The following is a 23,647-nucleotide window of genomic DNA, read 5'->3' as shown; positions in this document are numbered from 1 at the left end:
GTCGATATCGAGGTGTCTGTGGTGACTTCGTCAATCTTAAGATCCGTTGGATGAAGTTTCTTGGACGGTCTCTCGGAGGTGCTCATAGAGGTAGGGTGTACGTGCATGTGTTCATAGGGGTGAGTGTATGTGCGTACATGTGAACGTGTTTCGCAAAAAAAAAAAAATGCTGGGAGAAGTCAATATGGACCTGGGCCGGCTACTCTAACAATGTGTGGATTTGTGGGTATGGTTGGGCTACCGGAACGCAAACGGAGTGGGCCTTGACAGGGTGGGTAACAAATGGACCCAACCCGTCCCGTCGTGTTGCCGAACAGCGCCGCCGCTGCACCGCCCTCTCTCCACTCTCCGCATCCTCTCCTGTCGCCGGTGTGACTCGAGCTCGCTGTTAGGGTTCTCCATCTCGCTCCATCCCCTTCCCCTTCCATGGCGGACGAAACCAACCGGGCGGTAAGTGCCCGAACCATCCCATCGGCCGACTTGTTCCTGCATCTGGGTAACTTCTAACCTTCTTTGCGTGGGGTCAGGCTTTCGTGGAGCTGCAGGCCCGGATGATCGAGACCACCGGGAAGATCAAGCAGGTTAAATCCATACTCCTCCTTAGTTCCTGTTCTACCGAGCCCGATTAGTTCCGTCTTGGTCATGATGCGTGCGGCGGCGAATCGCATCTTAAGATTGTTACGGCCCCTTGCTTCAGCCTATGCTTTTGGTGGTTGTTCGGACAGCATTACTACCTATCGCTAGATTGTGGCTCTACTGACGATGTTTGAACTTCTATTTTATTGAGTTGATGAATCTTCAACTTTCTAATTGGCACCCACTTTCTTGTCCAGCCCCTAGCAATTGTTCAACTTTCTCTGATTTTATTGAGCTGACTCCTCAGTTCGGTAGCTGACACTTACTCTCAGTAGGCCCCATTTCACTGTACTAGCCAACACCTGGCAACTGTTCATAATTTTACCAGATGTTTTCATCTTGCAATAAAACTGCTGGAAGCAATTGCTTTTCTTAAATATTGTTTCATGCCAGTTTGGGCGCCTAACACTCTGGATAATGTATATGAGCTGAAGATAGCACTCCCTACACATCAGAACTATTAAGTTGATTTTTTTTGGTGAAAATATTCTCGGGAAAATATTTGACAATTTAGGTTTACATACATATATTGCAATTCCGTTAATGCATAATTACAATGTACGTCGGATCCATACCTACATTATAATTAGTTGGCATTATAAGTTGAGTTTGTCTTGTTGCAAAGATAGCTGTTAAAAAATGATCGTTGCGGAAAAAGAAATGGAAAATCTCCGACTTCTTTTAAGATGGAAGATAAATAGTTGCTTACTTTAGATTCTGCTGGACCACATCAAATATTTGATACTCTTAGTTGAGAGGCTTCTTAACTAATGGAATGAAATAAGTATTCGTGCTTTCCGACACAAATCCAGATTGCGATAAATTAAAGCAAAGAAGGAGAAATTCAGAATAGGCATAACACCTCAAAATGTTCAAAAAAGAGCTAATGATGGTTAACAATAATCAGTTTCCTCTCATCTAGTTTACACATTGCATTCTTCGCTATACTACTGGGAGTACTGCATCTCTTTGTGCAGTAGGTTGTATGTCACCCCATTCCCTGACAAGAATAGAGGAGAACCAAAGTTGCAAAATAGATTGGTCATAGAATATGAGATCATCCTTTATTTCCTTACTGATATAAAAATTAGTGTGATACTCTTGTTGTTGTGGCAATTGTCTTTTCTATTTAAGGCGCTGCTATTGGAAGGGTAAAATAATATTGCTTGTAGAAATAATTCATGTCTACAATAAAAAGGTTAGTGTAGTACTGTAGTCTCATATAGCTTTGGCTTTGTTCAGGGGATAAATAACACCTTCATTGTTCTAGCTCCTCTTTCTTACTTCAAACATTGGAGGAATAAGAAGTTTCTGGCTATTTAGATTGCTGAAATATAATATGGCCATTATGCACACATAACTTTATCAGTCATGTGCTGGCCTTTGTAAAACATGGGGATGTCGTAAATAAGGATAAATGTAAATTTTGTTATATTTATTTTGTTGAGATTCTAGGGAATTGATCGCTATTTAGATTACTGAAACATTTTTTGAGTTGTTTGCTGCTGGTAAGGTTTTGATGCTATTATGGTTGTACGAGTGTGCACATCGTGAATGTACATAATGATTCTCTAGCCTATACGTAGTTGCCAAAGATTTCCTGACGTACAATATTTTGTTGTAACACTTTCTCTTGTTTCATCAGCTACAAATCCAGATGCGTACTAAAGAGAGTGAAAAGAAACGTGCTTACCTCACACTGGAGGAACTTCGCCAATTGCCAGATGATACAAACACCTACAAGACCATCGGTAAGAAACATTTCTTATAATGGATGAATCCAAGTTGTTCGACATATGTTAAGCAACAACGCCTTCTTTGCCAAACTGTGTCTAAAACTGTCCTTACATACGTGCAGTGGAGAAAATATCTGATGGTAACCAAGCTATAGTGAAAACTCCGTGGAAACCACATTAGAAGTTTGAAAAATTCTGAAAAAGAAAGAACGGTTCTGTATTTTCATACTTCCCTAATGAATTTAAAGTTAAACTCTAAATCGTACGTGCTTATAGAACACCACCTCCCCAACATACTATTTTAAAAAAAGATTTTTTGAAACTTTTGAACGCGATTCATTTCGTCAGGACCCCTCTGTAATACTAGTCAGAATGATGGAACTCATTGATCAGATGGTGGTACGAAGTACAGTCACCTAAAGGTGGTCCAAGCTTTGATCACTTGCTTCCAAACTTAGCTGAGTTTTTGTCTATTCAGTGGATAACACATCGTTAAGCTATGTACTAAAAAATGCTGTGCTTCCTACGTGTTTATTCTGCACCTTATATGTTAGCCAGAGGCGTATAATTGTTGGAATTCCGTCCTGCGCAATGACAGTAGTTTGCAGTTTGTTTTGAATTGTTCTGTACTTGATGAAGGTACCAGAATGGTGCCAAGTGAATAGGGGTATTTGATGCTAAAACTTTTTACGTAGGCTCGTCAACTATCGTTGGTTTGTTCCTTGTTCTGTGTGTTTAGCAACCACTGGTAATCGCACACGTTCAGTGGGCAAGTTAACCAACACAACATTAAGTGTAGCAAGGGCAGAAAAAGTGGAAACTATATTTGTCCAAAATTATCACGTGAGAAGTTATTGAACTAAGGGAATTCAGCGAGTTATATCTCACATGAAGCCCAATCGATTGTCAATAAAGTGGCTGAAAACGAATCTTTACTTGTCTTTCTCCTACCCTAGCAACTGAGCAGCGCTTCCAGTCTCCACTATACGCAGTGTCGTAGCCAAATGTTATTTTCTTGGCGATATCTTGCAAGAAGAGGTGGCAATGGTAGCTACTTATATAGCAACGGATACACATCTTGACTAACAAGAGAGGTTGTTGTAATATACTAATATGCAATTTTGGGGCTGCTTTTTTTGCCGGCATCATCACTACAATAGGCTTTGGCTCCAGAACTCCTTGTGTGTCATCTTCTGATCTAAACACTTGAAAATTACCTGCCTCAGCAGTAAGTAATGATTATACAATGCTACAGGGGATAAGCAGTTAGCCAGCACAAGCTTACAGTTTCAAGGATCATGAGGGATGTAAAATGAAGCATTGCGTGCTAATAACGATATGGACGAAGTCATGTTGGTATCACATCCTGCACCTGGATGGCTTGTAGTATGTTGCACAACATTAGTGATGTCAGCAAGAGGTGTGTGTGTCTCCTTTGTTTAGCATGGAATCCATAATATCACAACCAGTACAAGTACTATGCAACTGGAAAAAAATTTGCTGCACCCTGAGTAAGAAAAGAAAACTTCAAAACATGTTGCATGATTCATGATCGACTGATCGGGATCTAGTTAAAACATGGTGCAAGTTTTATACAAGCTTTCGGGATAAGACAGGAGGGGGAATTGGGAGAGAGCATGGGCCTAGGTTTTTGGGTGTGAGATTGTGATGGTAGGTGGTGGCATGTAGGTGTAACTAAACACGGGATGAACATCGCTTGTTAGATGCGGGTAGTATGACAGTGTGAATGTTTTGGATGAACCACAACTTGTGCTTTTTTATGTTAGTGCAGATTTGTATACTGGTTTAACATAGCCAATATCTTTAACAAAGATTCCAATTCGATGTCTAAATTTGGTTTATTAGTTTTCCTTTCCGCACATTAAGTTGACTTCCATCGTTTCCAATTTCGAGTCAACAATATACATTGCTTTTTGTTGGTTTTGATGTCTTCTTCATTGTTTGCAGGCAAAGTGTAAGTAAATCGGAAGACCAGCTTTTATACCATGAGGCCAATTTACTGCTCATGTATGGTATACTTGTAGTATGGTTATTTTTCATATCAAATTCCTTTTAGGTTTATTTTGGAGCCAAGATCACTTCTGGCGAATGAGCAAGAGCAAAAGCTAAACGACAGCGAGACTGCAATATCGTCGATGCAGGTATGCTTGGGACTCTAGCTGTAGTTATCTGGATGCATCGAAATTACAGTAAAAGATTAGATTCCTCACGCGCATCGGTTTATCGTATGATCAGACTTCCAAGGAATATCTTGAGAAGCAGTTGGGAGAATTGGAGAACAACATTAGAGAGCTACTTCAGCAGGACCCTGTGCTAGCACGCCAAATTCTCTCGATCTGAATGGTTGTTCTTTCTGAATGTATTTCTAGATCTGATGTGATGTCACTCAACATGAACAGCTCTTGAGATGAGCTTTAATGTAATTGGATCTATGTGTGCCTAAAGATACACACTTACCATCCTGCATTATACTGTGAAAATTATGAATTCTTGCGTGTGAACAATCCTTGCTTTAAGTCGTACCATATTGAATTGCATTTAAGTGTATTGAGTCAAAGTTTTATTTTTTTAAGATTTAGTCAATGTTTTGATATGGAAATGAAGTATGCGCCATTTCCTTTCTACCTTGCTTGTTGACGAGGACATCTCTACAGCAGTTGATGCAACTAGGCACACACAAAAGTAATAGAGTAGCAAAGTAGAAGAGCTAATAGTAGAAGCCAGGTCCTCCTCTCATGTGATGTCAACGCAGTGTAACTCCGCACGGCCGGTCTTGTTATCAGCAAGGTGGTTAATAGCCTTGATGAGAGAGCGGGGATTGTACAGGCTCTTCAAAGGAACATGCTCACGCTTGAAGATGGTCTTCATCTGACATAGTTCATCATGGGCATAATCAGCAGGTCGTCCTCCCTCGGGTGTTTCTAAGATCGATAATACAAGTGTTAGTCAAATACACACATGGGCATGGTTATGGTCAACATGAATGAGTAAATCAAAAATACAATAGTAAGCATTCTAACCTTGATCAGTTCCTTCAACTTGTTCATCCTAAAGGTCGGGGTCTCATCAGATGAGCTGACTCCTTCTAAAGCTTTAATCTTGCTTAGAAAAAAATCATCTCCTTGAAGTGCACCCACACTATAGGTGCACTTCCATGAAGTTGTTGTCACCCCTTGATCCCGTCCCTGACCTGCTCACAAAGACGATTCAGGACGAACAAGGATAGAGAGGACTGCCAAACCATCAGAATGACGAACTACAGAATGACTTAAATCAGAACTACTTTCTCAGACCCATTGGGACCACAGAGTTCCACCATGTTGCTCTACAATTATCAATGAAACAATAAGCATGATTTTCCTACAAACAATGATCAGAAAGTATTGCCAACATCTATCAGAAGTGGTCCTACATTAAGTCGCTCAAAAGTCACAGATCTACCATTGGTACAACACGAACAAACAAACCTATCACAGATCTATCATTGCTCCAAAACTAACGAACAAACCTACCACAGATCTACCAACATCTGCCACAAGTTGTCACCGATGTACCTTAATCTACCACAAATTGTCACATATCTACGAACATCTAGCAAGAAGGTTAGAGATTTCTTGCGGCCACATCAACCTCACGCGACACAGGGCCCGGGGATGACGGAGAATTCGGCAGGCAAGCATCACCAGTGGTGGAACCAGGTGGATGGAAGGGTGGGACGTCCCACTCTAAGATTTGGCCCAACCCATATATCCTAGCGCAATTTATCCCTGCCCCACCCTAGCAAATTGGGCTAGCTCTGCCACTAAGCATCACCGTGCTAGAAGGTGAAGCCGGGAGGACACGCGTCGCCGTGCTCTAAGGTGTAGTCGGCAGGACCTCCGTCGACGTGCTCGACGGTGTAGACGGTAGGTACGCCGCCCGCAGATCTGAATTTGGAAGAGCTCGAATGGGGAGGGGGGGGGGTTGATGTGGGTGGTGCGGTGGGGGTGGGGGGGGGGGGGGGAGGGGGCAACAACCGTACAACCAACATTTATTCACCATGTGGTATTTCTAGTGGCCCATTTCTTTCTTTGGGAGGCTCGTGGTGCCCTTTCAAACGTGCTTCACACACACGCGCCCGTTTTCTTCACTGTGTCCGATGTTCGAACGTGTCTGATTGAAGTGTATTTAGGTCCTCATGTACCGGTGAAATGCCATTCTATCGTAAAATCACCATCAAAATGGTTTTAGAACCTAAACCTAACATCTGTTTCATGAATAAAATCTTCAAGTGCAGGAGCTTTCCACACTGATATGGCCTAATATCTTCTGCAGCCTGTGAACATATAGGACATTGCACATTCAGCTTCATATGTCTATTTACGAGGATTGATCTGCATGGCAATGTACCATGTAACGTCATCCATGTAAACTTTTAAATCTTTGCAAGAATCCACAACTTTCACAATTTCGACCAAACTGAATTGATTTCTATCGGTCCCATACAGGACGTTCTCAACAACTTTCGTCCATGCTGATTGTTTGTCAGGTACAACTTCATCGGCGCCTTCTCTTCCCCGTTTCTTTCTGCATCGGAGAAAAGAAGTCTATGTTTTTTTAGGGGTAAAAAAAAGTCTATGTTTTCATCGTTTCCTCTTGAGGGCTCGTTCGTTTTCAACTTATTTGAGGGAGGTTGAGGTGTATTGAGGTGGTTCAACTCCCTAGCAAGTCAAAATACTCCTCAATGGAGAGGTGCCTCCCAGGTCGCTCGCACGAGCGAGTTCAGAGGAGACACAAACCCTAGCAAAAGCCATCCCTCCACCGCGCTCCCTTTGCCACCAGCGCCGCCGGCGCCGGTGGCGGCAGCAGCGCCCGACCATCAAAGACGGTGGGATTGGCAGAAGCACCCCCGGCTACTCATCTTCGCGCGAGGATGGCCTTCTCGCGGGTGTGCGAGGTGGGGCTGTGGCTGAGCTTGACAGAGCAGCCAGGAAGGCATGGCAGAGGCGCAAGGGGGTGTGCGTCGTGGAGGCGGAGCCCCTGGCGGGGAGACGCTTCTTCTCTCGCCGCGGCGGTGGCAGGGCCCGATCTGGGGCCAATCTAGGCCCGATCTCATCCACCCGCTGGGGGTTGGCGCGGTGGGAAGGAGCTGCTGCAGCGTGCAACAATTGCAGGGGCGTGAGCAGCTCCTGGTGGCGCCGACCGCGTGGGCACCATGTGTCTCCAGGCTCGATCTAGGCCCACCCAAGGCCTCTCTGCCCTGGCACTAGGCGTCGGCCTGGGCGGGGTGCTCTGGTGCATGTGTTGCTCGCCTTCCAGCGCATGACCGTGGAAGTTAGGCCGACAACGTCCATGGGCTTGCGGGGATGAAGCTCAGGGTGGTTGTTGCCTCCCTCGCCGTCATCAAGTGCTGGCTTCTCGTGGGTGTTGGCCAGCTATTTGGTTCCTTGTTGCCCTTGTGGACAGTGGGGTGGCTGGAAGGGTTGGGAGAAATCCTTGTGCTGCTGCAGGGCGACAACGATGCTTGCGGGTGCCGTCACCTTCTTGAAGGCGTTGTCCAGGCCCTTCCGACATGCCTCCCCATGAGCAACGAGGGAAACCCTAGACCTAGCTTGTTGGTTCAGATAGCGACGATGCTATGGCGTCGTACCCTTCTTGGAGGCTTTGTTCGGGTTGCTCGTGGAGTCCCATGTTGGCAATCAGAGTCAAGGTCGATCGCTACTCGGAGCGTGGGCATCTTGGGCACAATGTACACGGGTATCGACTTTGCTTGGATGACGCTATTCTTAGGTACGGCCATGTTCTGATGTCCACTCGCCGACTTCTTCTAAGCACTTTGGGTAGGCGGTACGTTGTGTTGGAGATATGCCCAAGAGGCAATAATAAAGTGGTTATTATAATATATCTTTGTGTTTATGATAAATGTTTGCATACCATGCTATAATTGTATTAACCGAAACATTGATACATGTGTGTTATGTAAACAACAAGGAGTCCCTAGTAAGCCTCTTGTATAACTAGCTTGTTGACTAATAGATGATCATGGTTTCGTGATCATGAACATTGGATGTTATTAATAACAAGGTTATGCCATTGGATGAATGATATAATGGACACACACCCAAATAAGCGTAGCATAAGATCAAGTCATTAAGTTCAATTTGCTATAAACTTTCGATACATAGTTACCTAGTCCTTCGACCATGAGATCATGTAAATCACTTACACCGGAAGGATGCTTTGATTACATCAAACGCCATTGCGTAAATGGGTGGCTATAAAGATGGGATTAAGTATTCGGAAAGTGTGAGTTGAGGCATATGGATCAAGAGTGGAATTTGTCCATCCCGATGACGGATAGATATGCTCTGGGCCCTCTCGGTGGAATGTCGTCTGATTAGCTTGCAAGCATGTGACTAGGTCACAAGAGATGACATACCACGGTACGAGTAAAGAGTACTTGTCGGTAACGAGGTTGAACAAGGTATGGAGATACCGATGATCGAACCTCGGACAAGTAAAGTATCGCGTGACAAAGGGAATCGGTATCGTATGTAAATGGTTCAATCGATCACTAAGTTATCGTTGAATGTGTGGGAGCCATTATGGATCTCCAGATCCCGCTATTGGTTATTGGTTGGAGAGGAGTCTCGACCATGTCCGCATAGTTCACGAACCGTAGGGTGACACACTTAACGTTTGATGTCGTTTTAGGTAGATATGGAATATGGAATGGAGTTCGAATGTTTGTTCGGAGTCTCGGATGGGATCCAGGACATCACGAGGAGGTCCGGAATGGTCCGGAGAATAAGATTCATATATAGGAAGTCACTTTCCAAGTTTGGAAATGATCCGGTGCATTTATGGAAGACGCTAGAATGTTCTAGAACTTTCTGGAAGAAATCACCATGGAATTGGACTCCACCAACCCTAACCAGCCAACCAAGTGGGAGGGTGGAGTCCATGGTGGACTCCACCACCTTGGCCGGCCAAGAGGGAAGGAAAGGGAGGAGTCCCTATCCCCCTAGGTTTCGTCCATATGGAAGGTTTTGAATTGGGGTCTTATTCGAACCTTTGGGCAAACCCTAGAAATTCCGCCTATATAATGAGGAGGAGAGGGAGGGGGCCGGACACACCAAGCCAGCCGCACCACCCAAGGGCTCCCAGGCCGGCGCCCCCTCTCCCCAAACCCTAGCCGCTCCCCTCCTCCCACTTCTCCCGTAGAGCTTAGGCGAAGCCCTGCTGGTGATCTCCACCACCACCAACACCATGCCGTCGTGCTGTCGGGATTCCGAGGAGGATCTACTACATCCGCTGCCCTCTGGAACGGGGAGAAGGACGTCGTCATCAACACCGTACGTGTGATCGAGTACGGAGGTGCGGCCCGACTGTGGCACCGTCAGGATCTTCTACGCGCTTTTGCAAGCGGCAAGTGATCGACTACATCAACAACGAGATCTAATCTCGTAGGCTTTGGAAATCTTCAAGGGTTAGTCTCATGATCTTCTGGTTGCTACCATCTTCTAGATTGGATCTTGGCTTGTTATTCGTTCTTGCGGTAGGAATTTTTTGTTTTCTATGCTACGAATCCCATCACGTTGATGTGTGCCATCCTGAGGCTAGGGTTTGCTTCAAGCAGTTTTGCTTCAGTTGTGACGCGGCCCCTGTGTCCCAATCCGGTGCCTTCTTAGTGGGTGGTTGGGCAAGGCGTATGTGCTTGTCATGTGCTTTCGGGTGTGCATTGTCCGCCGTTTACCTTCATATGTAAGTGTTTTGGTTCTGGTTTCCAGATCAAAATTGTTCCTTTCAAGCTTAATACAATGACGCGCAGCGGGTTCTAAAAAAACCCTCAATCCTCTTTTTTTTTTGAAACACAAATATATATTAAGCTAGCAAGCCGCCTCATTAAAAACCTTCCAGTCTCCTTCGGTACCCTGGTAAGGAAAAGAGTTCGTCCGAAATTTGCTGCTGATATCAAGACTCGATTACATCATTGCTCAAAAGAGCTACATCATTAAGAGCATCTACAGAAACATGACTAGGCGGATCTCCCTCCCACTGAATAACTCGATCTGATTCAAAGCACACCTTTGCAAGATTATGAGCTACCTTATTTATTTCTTTTGGGCAATATTGAAACTTGATCATCCCTAACACTGGCAAATTTGGAAACAATCTGTGTGTATATGGTTCCCAAATTTCTACACCATTGCAAGCATCAACCAACTTTAAACAATCCGACTCAACAATAACCGGGGAGCAACCCAAATTTTCAATCAATTGCAAACCATATCTAAGAGCTTCCGCTACTCTGGCATCCATCATATTAAGGCCATATTCCCCGATCAAGTCAAGGCCGGTGCAGGTTCAGGTGGGTCGCAGATTTCATATTGCCAGATGGTACCTGGAACATACAACGCCTACAGCAGTACTTCTTGGTGGACGATGTTACAGAAATTCTGAAGATACAGCCTTCACAGCGATATGACGAGGATTTCATTGCCTGGTTCCCTGAAAAACGTGGTATATTTACTGTGAAGAGCGCCTGATATGGGGTTGCCCGATCTTCTCAGTAAGCGACGGGTGGTGATGAACACGCGATGGTAGCAACGGATGGAATCGATGATATGAGGTAGATAAATTGTATGACGCCGACGAAGTCTCTCGATTGATTCATGTCGCCAATGCAACAGCTCTCAACCCTGCAAGATATTCGCAACTCCACACACTTGCGCACGTAGCCGCCGACCACGAAGCGGTAGATTGCAATCTTCTAATCCCCAATGGAACAACAGATCACACAAACTTTCAGTAGCATAAAACTCCAGATCGCAACGAATTGGAGAGTTGGGGAACAATAGTTTTGCTTAGCAAACAACTATGAACTAGGGTTTATCTTAAACTTGGTCTAAAGCAGCTAGGGGGTCGTCCAAGGCACTTATATAGGCATCCGGGACGAGTTCTGGTTGAAAGATACAAGTAAAACCGACCCAGAATAGTTCTGGTCGAGACAGACTCGGACAGATCCGGTCTGGAATCCAGTCAACCGGGCCAGGGACCGGGCTGGCCGGCGTGGCATCCGGTCAACCGGGCGGCAAACCGGGAAGTTCGCAAAACTTCGTCCGGTTTGGCCCCGGTACGATGCATCCGGTTGCCGGCCGGTCAACCGGGCCAGGGACCGGGCGGGCCGGTCTGGAGGCCGGTCTAACCGGGCGCTGGGCCGGCCTGGACGTCGACTTCTCCTCTCACGCATGCCTTCCGCTCCTCCCTCGCGCGTCCATGAGATATCTTCATGTCCAACTCCATGTCCAGCTTCACGTCCATCTTGACGTCCGTCTTCATGTCCAGCTGCTCCTCTACTCCTCGTGCGATGCTCGTCTCCTCTTGATACCTGATGATACATAAGTAATAGGACTTAGGCAATATAAAGTTCTCATCAATCAAAGTATCGTTTAGAAACAAGTTCACCTGTTGTTTAAGTAGCTTCGCACGAGCCCTTGTAATTGGTCCAATCCGAACTTCATTGGACTTGAGCTTCACAGACGAGGTTCATCTTCATTCATCAATGACGGAGGTAGTGGTGTAGTAGGGATGTCCTCATCATCTCCCCCCCTTCAAAAGGCGTCGACCTCGACGCTCCAAGGTCTTCTCCGTCATATGGTGTCAAATCAGCAACATTGAAAGAATTACTGACACCAAACTCATCAACTGGAAGATCTATCGAGTATGCATTATCATTGATCTTGGCAAGCACTTTGTAAGGACCAGCACCACGAGGCTTCAACTTAGATTTCCGCAGCTTCGGAACCTATACTTGCGAAAATGTACCCAAACCATATCACCAGGCTTGAACAACATCTCTTTGCGCTTCTTGTTCATCCTTGCAGCATTGCTATTGCCTTTCTTCTCTATCAACTCTTTAGTCTTCACATGGATCTTTCGCAAAAAATCTGCCCTCTTGGATGCCTCCATATTAACTCTCTCATGTATGGGCAAAGGCAACAAGTCAAGTGGAGTAATGGGTTTGAAACCATATACCACCTCAAAAGGACACAACTCCGTGGTAGAGTGTACCGCCCTGTTGTAAGCAAATTCCACATGCGGCAAACACTCTTCCCACTCCTTCAGGTTCTTCTTGATCATGGATCTCAACAGTTGTGATAAGGTTCGATTCACCACCTCAGTTTGACCATCAGTTTGGGGATGATAAGTAGTACTGAACAGTAGCTTTGTCCCCGAGCTTTCCCCAAAGTGTCTTCCGAAGTAGCTCATGAACTTCACATCACGATAGAAACAATAGTCTTCGGGACTCCATGTAGTCGAACAATCTCCCTGAAAAACAGGTTAGCAATATGCGACGCATCGTCGCTTTTGTGGCAGGCAATAAAGTGTGACATTTTAGAAAATCTGTCCACAACCACAAATATAGAATCATGGCCTCTTTTAGTACGCGGCAAACCCAACACAAAATCCATACTAATATCTTCCCAAGGTGTAGTAGGTGCCGGTAACGGAGTATACAAACCGTGAGGCTTCAGCTTGGACTTGGACTTGTTGCAAGTAATGCACCTCTTCACATACCTGTCCACGTCCCGCCTCATCTTTGGCCAATAAAAGTGATCAGCGAGCATGAGTAGCGTCTTCTCACGCCCAAAGTGACCCATCAAACCTCCAGCATGTGATTCCTGCAATAAGAGCAAACGCACAGACGGTTCTGGAACACATAGTTTGTTAGCTCTAAACAAGAACCCATCGTGTATGTGATATTTTTCCCATGCTTTACCAATAACACATAAGCGGTATGGTTCAGCAAAATCATGATCGATCGCATATAAATCACATAACACCTCTAATCCAGGAATTTTAACATCAAGATGAGTTAACGAGCATAGTCTTCCTAGATAGAGCATCAGCAACAATATTATCTTTTCCCTTCTTATGCTTAATAATGTACGGAAAAGACTCAATGAACTCAACCCACTTAGCAAGACGCCTATGCAAAGTAGATTGGGCTTTCAGATATTTCAAAGCTTCATGATCAGAATGTATGATAAATTCCTTTGGCCACAAATAATGTTGCCAAACCTCAAGAACTCTAATTAAAGCATACAATTCTTTATCATAGATTGGATAGTTCAACTTAGCACCAGAAAGTTTCTCAGAAAAATATGCAATTGGGCGACCCTCTTGCATCAACACACCACCAATTCCAATACCACTAGCATCACATTCAATCTCAAATTGCTTATTGAAATCAGGAAGTGCAAGCAACGGTGCAGAAGTTAACAATCGTTTCATTTCATCAAAAGCATGATCTTGGGCAACGCCCCACTCAAAGACAACACCCTTTTTAGTCAATTCATTCAAAGGTGCAGCAATAGTAGAAAAATTGGGCACAAAACGGCGATAAAACCCAGCTAGACCATGAAAACTTCTTACTTGACTCATATTCATGGGAGTAGGGCCAATTTTGAATAGCTTCAATTTTAGACACATCTACTTCTACTCCATGCTTAGAGACAACATAACCCAGAAATATGACCTTATCTTTGCAAAATGTGCACTTCTCAAGATTACCATAGAGTTTACTATCACGCAACACTTGCAAAACATGTCGAATATGTATAATATGATCAGATTCATTGCGGCTGTAGATTAATATGTCATCAAAATACACAACCACAAACTTGCCAATAAAATCACGCAAAACATGGTTCATCGGTCTCATGAAAGTGCTAGGTGCATTAGTTAAACCAAAAGGCATTACTAACCACTCATATAAACCAAATTTTGTTTTAAAGGCAGTTTTCCACTCATCCCCTTCTTTCATCCTAATTTGATGATAACCACTACGCAAATCAATTTTAGTGAAAACAGCGAGCACCACTCAATTCATCTAGCATATCCTCTAAACGGGGAATAGGATGACGATATCGAATAGTAATGTTGTTTATCGCTCTACAATCTACGCACATACGCCATGTACCATCTTTCTTAGGAACAAGAATAACAGGAACAGCACAAGGACTAAGGCTTATGCGGATATAACCTTTGTCGAGTAGCGCTTGTACTTGCTTCTGTATCTCCTTCGTCTCTTCGGGATTCGTCCTATATGGCGCCCTATTGGGCAGCGAGGCGCCGGGGATCAAGTCTATTTGATGCTCAATACCATGCAATGGTGGTAGTCCCGCGGGTACCTCCTCCGGAAACACGTCATGGAATTCCTGTAAAATATTAGAAACACCAAGAGGAAGAGGGGTCCTGTCGTTAGAAACCAAAACCGTACCCTTGTACATGAGCACAATAGGCATGGCTGTAGGATCCTCACAAAATTCTCTCATGTCTTGTTTGGTGGCTAATAAACTAAGGAATTCACTCTCTCACTTTTCGTTATATCACTCACGGCATTACAATTCTCTCGCCTATCTATGGATGCATCCTCCAAGTTTACTTCAATCTTCTGACGAGACTCATTGACAATTTGCTGTGGTGACATAGGCTGTAAGTTAATTTTCTTGCCCTTGAACTCCAAGTGATATGTATTGGCGCGGCCATTGTGTTGCACAGAACGGTCATAGAGCCATGGCCGGCCCAACAGCAGGTGACAAACCGTCATAGGAACCACATCAAAGTCAATGGAATCCTTATACGGTCCAATCTCAAAATCAACACGCACCATGTGGCTCACCTTCATCTCACCATTATTGCTCAACCACTGAATATAATATGGATGCGGGTGCGGTAGATACTTCAGTTTCAGCTTGGCACATAACTCTTTGCTTGCTAGATTGCGACAACTCCCGCCATCAATAATGACCTTGCAAGCCTTATCAGGACCAACTAGTGCCTTTGTTTGGAACAAATTACAGCGCTGTGTAGATGCACTTGACTGCACATTAAGAACACGCTACGAGACAACAATAGCTTGAGCTTCAGAAGGGAAAGCATCAAACCCATCACTGTCATAATCATCCTCATCTGGAGCATTTGGATCAACATCATCTCCAGTTTCATACTCATTGTCCTCATTAATGATCATAACTTTGCGGTTAGGACAATCTCGCTTGAAGTGACCCTTGCCACCACATGTATGATAAGCCATATCGCGATTGCGCGCTGTCGACATGTTAGAACTAGTTCCACTTGCTGCAGGGACGGGCTTCTTTGTGTTAGACACATTGGAGACCGGCTTGCTAGACGAAGTAGGGACATCCGCAGGGCGCGATGATGGCGCCATGGAGGGCGGTGCGCGGGGTGTATAGCGCCCAGCGCTTGTAGCACGGCCCTTCATTTGCAGTTCTTCAGCCAACTGTGACTCAGCTTCTCTTGCATGATGTAGCAACTCATTCATAGTAGCATAAGTGTGATGACGCACAATGCCCTTGATGTTAAATCTGAGACCATTCAAAAATCGATGTAGTGTCATCTCAAGAGACTCACGGACACGGGCACGCTGCATAAGCATCTCCATCTCCATGTAGTAAGCATCAACTGTCAACACACCTTGTTTCAATTGGGTCAACTTGTCAAAGACGGAACGCAAGTAATTGGTAGGCACAAAACGAGCTCTCATTGCCGCCTTCATAGCACGCCATGTGATAATGGGCAGCTCACCATCGTCTTCTCGAGCACTCACAAGTCCGTCCCACCAACGCAATGCATAGCCATCAAATTCAGAGGAAGCAAGCTTGATCTTCCTATCTTCAGTATAGTCAGGATGTAAACGCCATAATTTCTCAATCTTCAGCTCCCATGTAAGATATTATTCAACATCAGTACCTCCGTCAAATCTGGGAATTGAGAACTTGGGATTACCCAAACCATCTTCTTGTTGTTGTGGAACACGTTGGGCTCCGACGGGGACAAAACCACGACCACGGAACACGTCACCAACGCCACGTCCAAGACCACGACCAACACCACGCCCTTGAGCATTAGCAGCATCGGCATTGTCACCTTGCACACTGCCATCTTCATGAAGTGGTGGTTGTTGTTGCACCATTGTACGTATCTCACCAACGGCGGTTGTCAGATTTTGTATCGATGCCTGAAGAGTCGTTGATGACCCACAAGTGTAGGGGATCGCAACAGTCTTCGAGGGAAGTAAAACCCAAATTTATTGATTCGACACAAGGGGAGGTAAAGAATACTTATAAGCCTTAACAACTGAGTTGTCAATTCAGCTGCACCTGGAAAAGCACTAGTAACAGGGGTGATGTGAAAGCAGCGATGATATGAGAGCAATAGTAACGAGTAACACGATAGCGATAATAGTAATATGAGAGCAATGGCACCAGAAAATAGTTGATACTACTTCCAATGACATATAGAAACGAATATATGATGATGAGAGATGGACCGGGGTTCCCAGCTATCTACACTAGTGGTAACTCTCCAATAACAAGTGTTGGGTGAACAAATTACAGTTGGGCAATTGATAGGATTGAAATAGCATTAAGACAGAACATCAAGATTATTAATCATGTAGGCATGTTTTCCATATATAGTCATACGTGCTCGCAATGAGAAACTTGTACAACATCTTTTGTCCTACCAGCCGCCGGCAGCCGGGCCTCTAGGGAATCTACTGGAAATTAAGGTACTCCTTTTAATAGAGCACCGGAGCAAAGCATTAACACTCCGTGAAAACATGTGATCCTCATATCTAAGCCTTCCCCTCCAGTTGTCCCAATTTCTGTCACTTTGGGGCCTTTGGTTCCGGACATAGACATGTGCAAACAACTTGTAGATTGATACGTCTCCAACGTATCGATAATTTCTTGTGTTCCATGCCACATTATTGATGTTATCTACATGTTTTATGCACACTTTATGTCATATTCGTGCATTTTCTGGAACTAACCTATTAACAAGATGCCGAAGTGCCGATTCTTCGTTTTTCGCTGTTTTTGGTTTCGAAATCCTAGTAAAGAAATATTCTCGGAATTGGACGAAATAAAAGCCCGGAGGCCTATTTTCTCACGAAGCTTCCGGAAGACCGAAGACGAGACGAAGAGGGGCCACGGGGTGGCCAAACCCTAGGGCGGCGCGGCCCCCCTTGGCCGCGCGGCCCTGTGGTGTGGGCCCCCGTGCCGCCTCTCGACTTGCCCTTCCGCCTACAAATAGCCTCCGTGACGAAACCCCCGGTACCGAGAGCCACGATACGGAAAACATTGCGAGACGCCGTCGCCGCCGATCCCATCTCGGGGGATCCAGGAGATCGCCTCCGGCACCCTGCCGGAGAGGGGAATCATCTCCCGGAGGACTCTACGCCGCCATGGTCGCCTCCGGTGTGATGTGTGAGTAGTCTACCCCTGGACTATGGGTCCATAGCAGTAGCTAGATGGTTGTCTTCTCCCCATTGTGCTATCATTGTCGGATCTTGTGAGCTGCCTATCATGATCAAGATCATCTATATGTAATTCTATATGTTGCGTTTGTTGGGATCCGATGAATAGAGAATACTTGTTATGTTGATTATCAAAGTTATGCTTATGTGTTGTTTATGATCTTGCATGCTCTCCGTTACTAGTAGATGCTCGGCCAAGTAGATGCTTGTAACTCCAAGAGGGAGTACTTATGCTCGATAGTGGGTTCATGCCCGCATTGACACACGGGACGAGTGACGAAAGTTCTAAGGTTGTGTTGTCTTGTTGCCACTAGGGATAAAACATTGATGCTATGTCTAAGGATGTAGTTGTTGATTACATTACGCACCATACTTAATGCAATTGTCTGTTGCTTGCAACTTAATACTTGGAGGGGTTCGGATGATAACTTCGAAGGTGGACTTTTTAGGCATAGATGCGGTTGGATGGCGGTCTATGTACTTTGTCGTAATGCCCAATTAAATCTCACTATACTCATCATGATATGTATGTGCATTGTCATGCTCTCTTTATTTGTCAATTGCCCAACTGTAATTTGTTCACCCAACATGCTGTTCGTCTTATGAGAGAGACACCTCTAGTGAACTGTGGACCCCGGTCCAATTCTCTTTACTGAAATACAATCTACTGCAATACTTGTTCTACTGTTTTCTGCAAACAATCATCTTCCACACAATACGGTTAATCCTTTGTTACAGCAAGCCGGTGAGATTGACAACCTCACTCGTTTCGTTGGGGCAAAGTAGTTTGGTTGTGTTGTGCAGGTTCCACGTTGGCGCCGGAATCCACGGTGTTGCGCCGCACTACATCCCGCCGCCATCAACCTTCAACGTGCTTCTTGGCTCCTCCTGGTTCGATAAACCTTGGTTTCTTTCCGAGGGAAAACTTGCTCGCTGTGCGCATCATACCTTCCTCTTGGGGTTGCCCAACGAACGTGTGAAATACACGCCATCAAGCTCTTTTTACGGCGCCGTTGCCGGGGAGATCAAGACACGCTGCAAGGGGAGTCTCCACTTCTCAATCTCTTTACTTTGTTTTTGTCTTGCTTTATTTTATTTACTACTTTGTTTGCTGCATTATATCAAAACACAAAAAAATTAGTTACTTGTTTTTCTTTACTTAATATCATGCATGTTTTTATTTCACTAGTTTGGCATAATGTACAAGAGTGAGCTTCTTATTCTATTTCCTGATTTAAAACATGGATTGTTTGATGCGAAAATTAAAAAACCTATGGAACCTTATTTGCATGCTGGTAGTAATATTAGTATGAACGCTTTGAACACCATTGTTGATAATGATATAGAAAGTTCTAAGCTTGGGGAAGCTGGTTTTTATGATATTTTTAGTCCCCCAAGCATTGAGGAGAAAATTTTCTTTGATGATACTATGCCTCCTATTTGTGATGATTATAATGATAGTGGTCTTTTGGTACAACCTACTATGGAGAGTGAATTTTATAATGATTATACTATGCCTCCTACACTTGATGAGAATAATAATGATAGCTACTTTGTTGAATTTGCTCCCACTACAACTAATAAAATTGATTATGCCTATGTGGAGAGTAATAATTTTATGCATGAGACTCATGATAAGAATGCTTTATGTGATAGTTATATTGTTGAGTTTGCTCATGTTGCTACTGAAAGTTATTATGAGAGAGGAAAATATGGTTGTAGAAATTTTCATGTTACTAAAACACCTCTCTATGTGCTGAAATTTTTGAAGCTACACTTGTTTTATCTTCCTATGCTTGTTACTTTGCTCTTCATGAACTTGTTTATTTACAAGATTCCTATGCATAGGAAGCATGTTAGACTTAAATATGTTTTGAATTTGCCTCTTGATTCTCTCTTTTGCTTCACATACTATTTCTTGCGAGTGCATCATTAAAACTGCTGAGCCCATCTTAATGGCTAAAAAGAAAGAACTTCTTGGGAGATAACCCATGTGTTATTTTGCTACAGTATTTTGTTTTATATTTGTGTCTTGGAAGTTGTTTACTACTGTAGCAACCTCTCCTTATCTTAGTTTTGAGTTTTGTTGTGCCAAGTTAAGCCGTTGATAGAAAAGTAAGTACTAGATTTGGATTACTGCGCAGTTCCAGATTTTTTTGCTGTCACGAATCTGAGCCCACTGCCCTGCAGGAAGCTCAGAAAATTATGCCAATTTACGTGCATGATCCTCAGATATGTACGCAACTTTCATTCAATTTGAGCATTTTCATTTGAGCAAGTCTGGTGCCATTTTAAAATTCGTCAATACGAACTGTTCTGTTTTGACAGATTCTGCCTTTTATTTCGCATTGCCTCTTTTGCTATGTTGGATGAATTTCTTTGATCCACTAATGTCCAGTAGCATTATGCAATGTCCAGAAGTGTTAAGAATGATTGTGTCACCTCTGAATATGTCAATTTATATTGTGCACTAACCCTCTAATGAGTTGTTTCGAGTTTGGTGTGGAGGAAGTTTTCAAGGATCAAGAGAGGAGTATGATGCAACATGATCAAGGAGAGTGAAAGCTCTAAGCTTGGGGATGCACCCGGTGGTTCACCCCTGCATATATCAAGAAGACTCAAGCGTCTAAGCTTGGGGATGCCCAAGGCATCCCCTTCTTCATCGACAACATTATCAGGTTCCTCCCCTGAAACTATATTTTTATTCCATCACATCTTATGTGCTTTTTCTTGGAGCGTCGGTTTGTTTTTTTTTTGTTTTGTTTGAATAAAATGGATCCTAGCATTCACTTTATGGGAGAGATACACGCTCCGCTGTAGCATATGGACAAGTATGTCCTTGGTTTCTGCTCATAGTATTCATGGCGAAGTTTCTCCTTCGTTAAATTGTTATATGGTTGGAATTGGAAAATAATACATGTAGTAATTGCTATAATGTCTTGGGTAATGTGATACTTGGCAATTGTTGTGCTCATGTTTAAGCTCTTGCATCATATGCTTTGCACCCATTAATGAAGAAATACATAGAGCATGCTAAAATTTGGTTTGCATAATTGGTTTCTCTAAGGTCTAGATAATTTCTAGTATTGAGTTTGAACAACAAGGAAGACGGTGTAGAGTTTTATAATGTTTACAATATGTCTTTTATGTGAGTTTTGCTGTACCGTTCATCCTTGTGTTTGTTTCAAATAGCCTTGCTAGCCTAAACCTTGTATCGAGAGGGAATACTTCTCATGCATCCAAAATACTTGAGCCAACCACTATGCCATTTGTGTCCACCATACCTACCTACTACATGGTATTTTCCAGCCATTCCAAAGTAAATTGCTTGAGTGCTACCTTTAAAATTCCATCATTCACCTTTGCAATATATAGCTCATGGGACAAATAGCTTAAAAACTATTGTGGTATTGAATATGTAATTATGCACTTTATCTCTTATTAAGTTGCTTGTTGTGCGATAACCATGTTTATCGGGGAACGCCATCAACTCATTGTTGAATTTCATGTGAGTTGCTATGCATGTTCGTCTTGTCCGAAGTAAGGGCGATCTACACTGAGTTGAATGGTTTGAGCATGCATATTGTGAGAGAAGAACATTGGGCCGCTAACTAAAGCCATGTTCCATGGTGGAAGTTTCAGTTTTGGACAAACATCCTCAAATCTCTAATGAGAAAAGAATTAATTGTTGTTGAATGCTTAAAGCATTAAAAGAGGAGTCCATTATCCGTTGTCTATGTTGTCCCGGTATGGATGTCTAAGTTGAGAATAATCAAAAGCGAGAAATCCAAATGCGAGCTTTCTCCTTAGACCTTTGTACGGGCGGCATAGAGGTACCCCTTTGTGATACTTGGTTAAAGCATATGTATTGCGGTGATAATCCGGGTAGTCCAAGCTAATTAGGACAAGGTGCGGGCACTATTAGTACACTATGCATGAGGCTTGCAACTTATAAGATATAATTTACATGATGCATATGCTTTATTACTACCGTTGACAAAATTGTTTCATGTTTTCAAAATCAAAGCTCTAGCACAAATATAGCAATCGATGCTTTTCCTCTATGAGGACCATTCTTTTACTTTCAATGTTGAGTCAGTTCACCTATTTCTCTCCACCTCAAGAAGCAAACACTTGTGTGAACTGTGCATTGATTCCTACATATTCGCTTATTGCACTTATTATATTACTCTATGTTGACAATATCCATGAGATATACATGTTACAAGTTGAAAGCAACCGCTGAAACTTAATCTTCTTTTGTGTTGCTTTAATACCTTTACTTTGAATTATTGCTTTATGAGTTAACTCTTATGCAAGACTTATTGATGCTTGTCTTGAAGTGCTATTCATGAAAAGTCTTTGCTTTATGATTCACTTGTTTACTCATGTCATACACATTGTTTTGATCGCTGCATTCACTTGCATATGCTTTACAAATAGTATGATCAAGTTTATGATGGCATGTCACTCCGGAAATTATCTTTGTTATCGTTTTACCTGCTCGGGACGAGCGAGAACTAAGCTTGGGGATGCTGATACGTCTCCAACGTATCGATAATTTCTTGTGTTCCATGCCACATTATTGATGTTATCTACATGTTTTATGCACACTTTATGTCATATTCGTGCATTTTACGGAACTAACCTATTAACAAGATGCCGAAGTGCCGATTCTTTGTTTTATGCTGTTTTTGGTTTCAGAAATCCTAGTAAAGAAATATTCTCGGAATTGGACGAAATAAAAGCCCGGAGGCCTATTTTCTCACGAAGCTTCCGGAAGACCGAAGACGAGACGAAGAGGGGCCACGGGGTGGCCAAACCCTAGGGCGGCGCGGCCCCCCTTGGCCGCGCGGCCCGTGGTGTGGGCCCCCGTGCCGCCTCTCGACTTGCCCTTCCGCCTACAAATAGCCTCCGTGACGAAACCCCCGGTACCGAGAGCCACGATACGGAAAACATTACTGAGACGCCGTCGCCGCCGATCCCATCTCGGGGGATCCAGGAGATCGCCTCCGGCACCCTGCCGGAGAGGGGAATCATCTCCCGGAGGACTCTACGCCGCCATGGTCGCCTCCGGTGTGATGTGTGAGTAGTCTACCCCTGGACTATGGGTCCATAGCAGTAGCTAGATGGTTGTCTTCTCCCCATTGTGCTATCATTGTCGGATCTTGTGAGCTGCCTATCATGATCAAGATCATCTATATGTAATTCTATATGTTGCGTTTGTTGGGATCCGATGAATAGAGAATACTTGTTATGTTGATTATCAAAGTTATGCTTATGTGTTGTTTATGATCTTGCATGCTCTCCGTTACTAGTAGATGCTCCGGCCAAGTAGATGCTTGTAACTCCAAGAGGGAGTACTTATGCTCGATAGTGGGTTCATGCCGCATTGACACCGGGACGAGTGACGAAAGTTCTAAGGTTGTGTTGTGCTTGTTGCCACTAGGGATAAAACATTGATGCTATGTCTAAGGATGTAGTTGTTGATTACATTACGCACCATACTTAATGCAATTGTCTGTTGCTTGCAACTTAATACTGGAGGGGTTCGGATGATAACTCTGAAGGTGGACTTTTTAGGCATAGATGCGGTTGGATGGCGGTCTATGTACTTTGTCGTAATGCCCAATTAAATCTCACTATACTCATCATGATATGTATGTGCATTGTCATGCTCTCTTTATTTGTCAATTGCCCAAGCTGTAATTTGTTCACCCAACATGCTTGTTCGTCTTATGGGAGAGACACCTCTAGTGAGCTGTGGACCCCGGTCCAATTCTCTTTCTTGAAATACAATCTACTTGCAATACTTGTTCTCTCGTTTTCTGCAAACAATCATCTTCCACACAATACGGTTAATCCTTTGTTACAGCAAGCCGGTGAGATTGACAACCTCACTGTTTCGTTGGGGCAAAGTAGTTTG

At 43.8% G+C, this 23,647-nt stretch overlaps 1 protein-coding gene across 1 annotated transcript; it reads left to right on the top strand.

The window, feature by feature from the left end:
• Nucleotides 1–324: 324 nt before the first annotated feature.
• On the top strand, nucleotides 325–4,897 carry LOC124664797 (prefoldin subunit 1-like). The gene is made up of 6 exons (XM_047202235.1): nucleotides 325–450; nucleotides 528–581; nucleotides 2,282–2,387; nucleotides 4,341–4,347; nucleotides 4,450–4,534; nucleotides 4,629–4,897. Exons 1-6 carry the CDS (start codon nucleotides 427–429, stop codon nucleotides 4,731–4,733), a joined length of 381 nt encoding a protein of 126 aa, XP_047058191.1. The 5' UTR covers nucleotides 325–426; the 3' UTR covers nucleotides 4,734–4,897.
• The last annotated feature ends 18,750 nt before the right edge of the window (nucleotides 4,898–23,647 follow it).

This window comes from Lolium rigidum, chromosome 6 (genome assembly GCF_022539505.1).
Source record: "Lolium rigidum isolate FL_2022 chromosome 6, APGP_CSIRO_Lrig_0.1, whole genome shotgun sequence".
NCBI lineage: Eukaryota > Viridiplantae > Streptophyta > Magnoliopsida > Poales > Poaceae > Lolium > Lolium rigidum.
The sequence above is the reverse complement of the archived record's forward strand: the minus strand, read 5'-3'. Positions and strand labels throughout refer to the sequence as shown.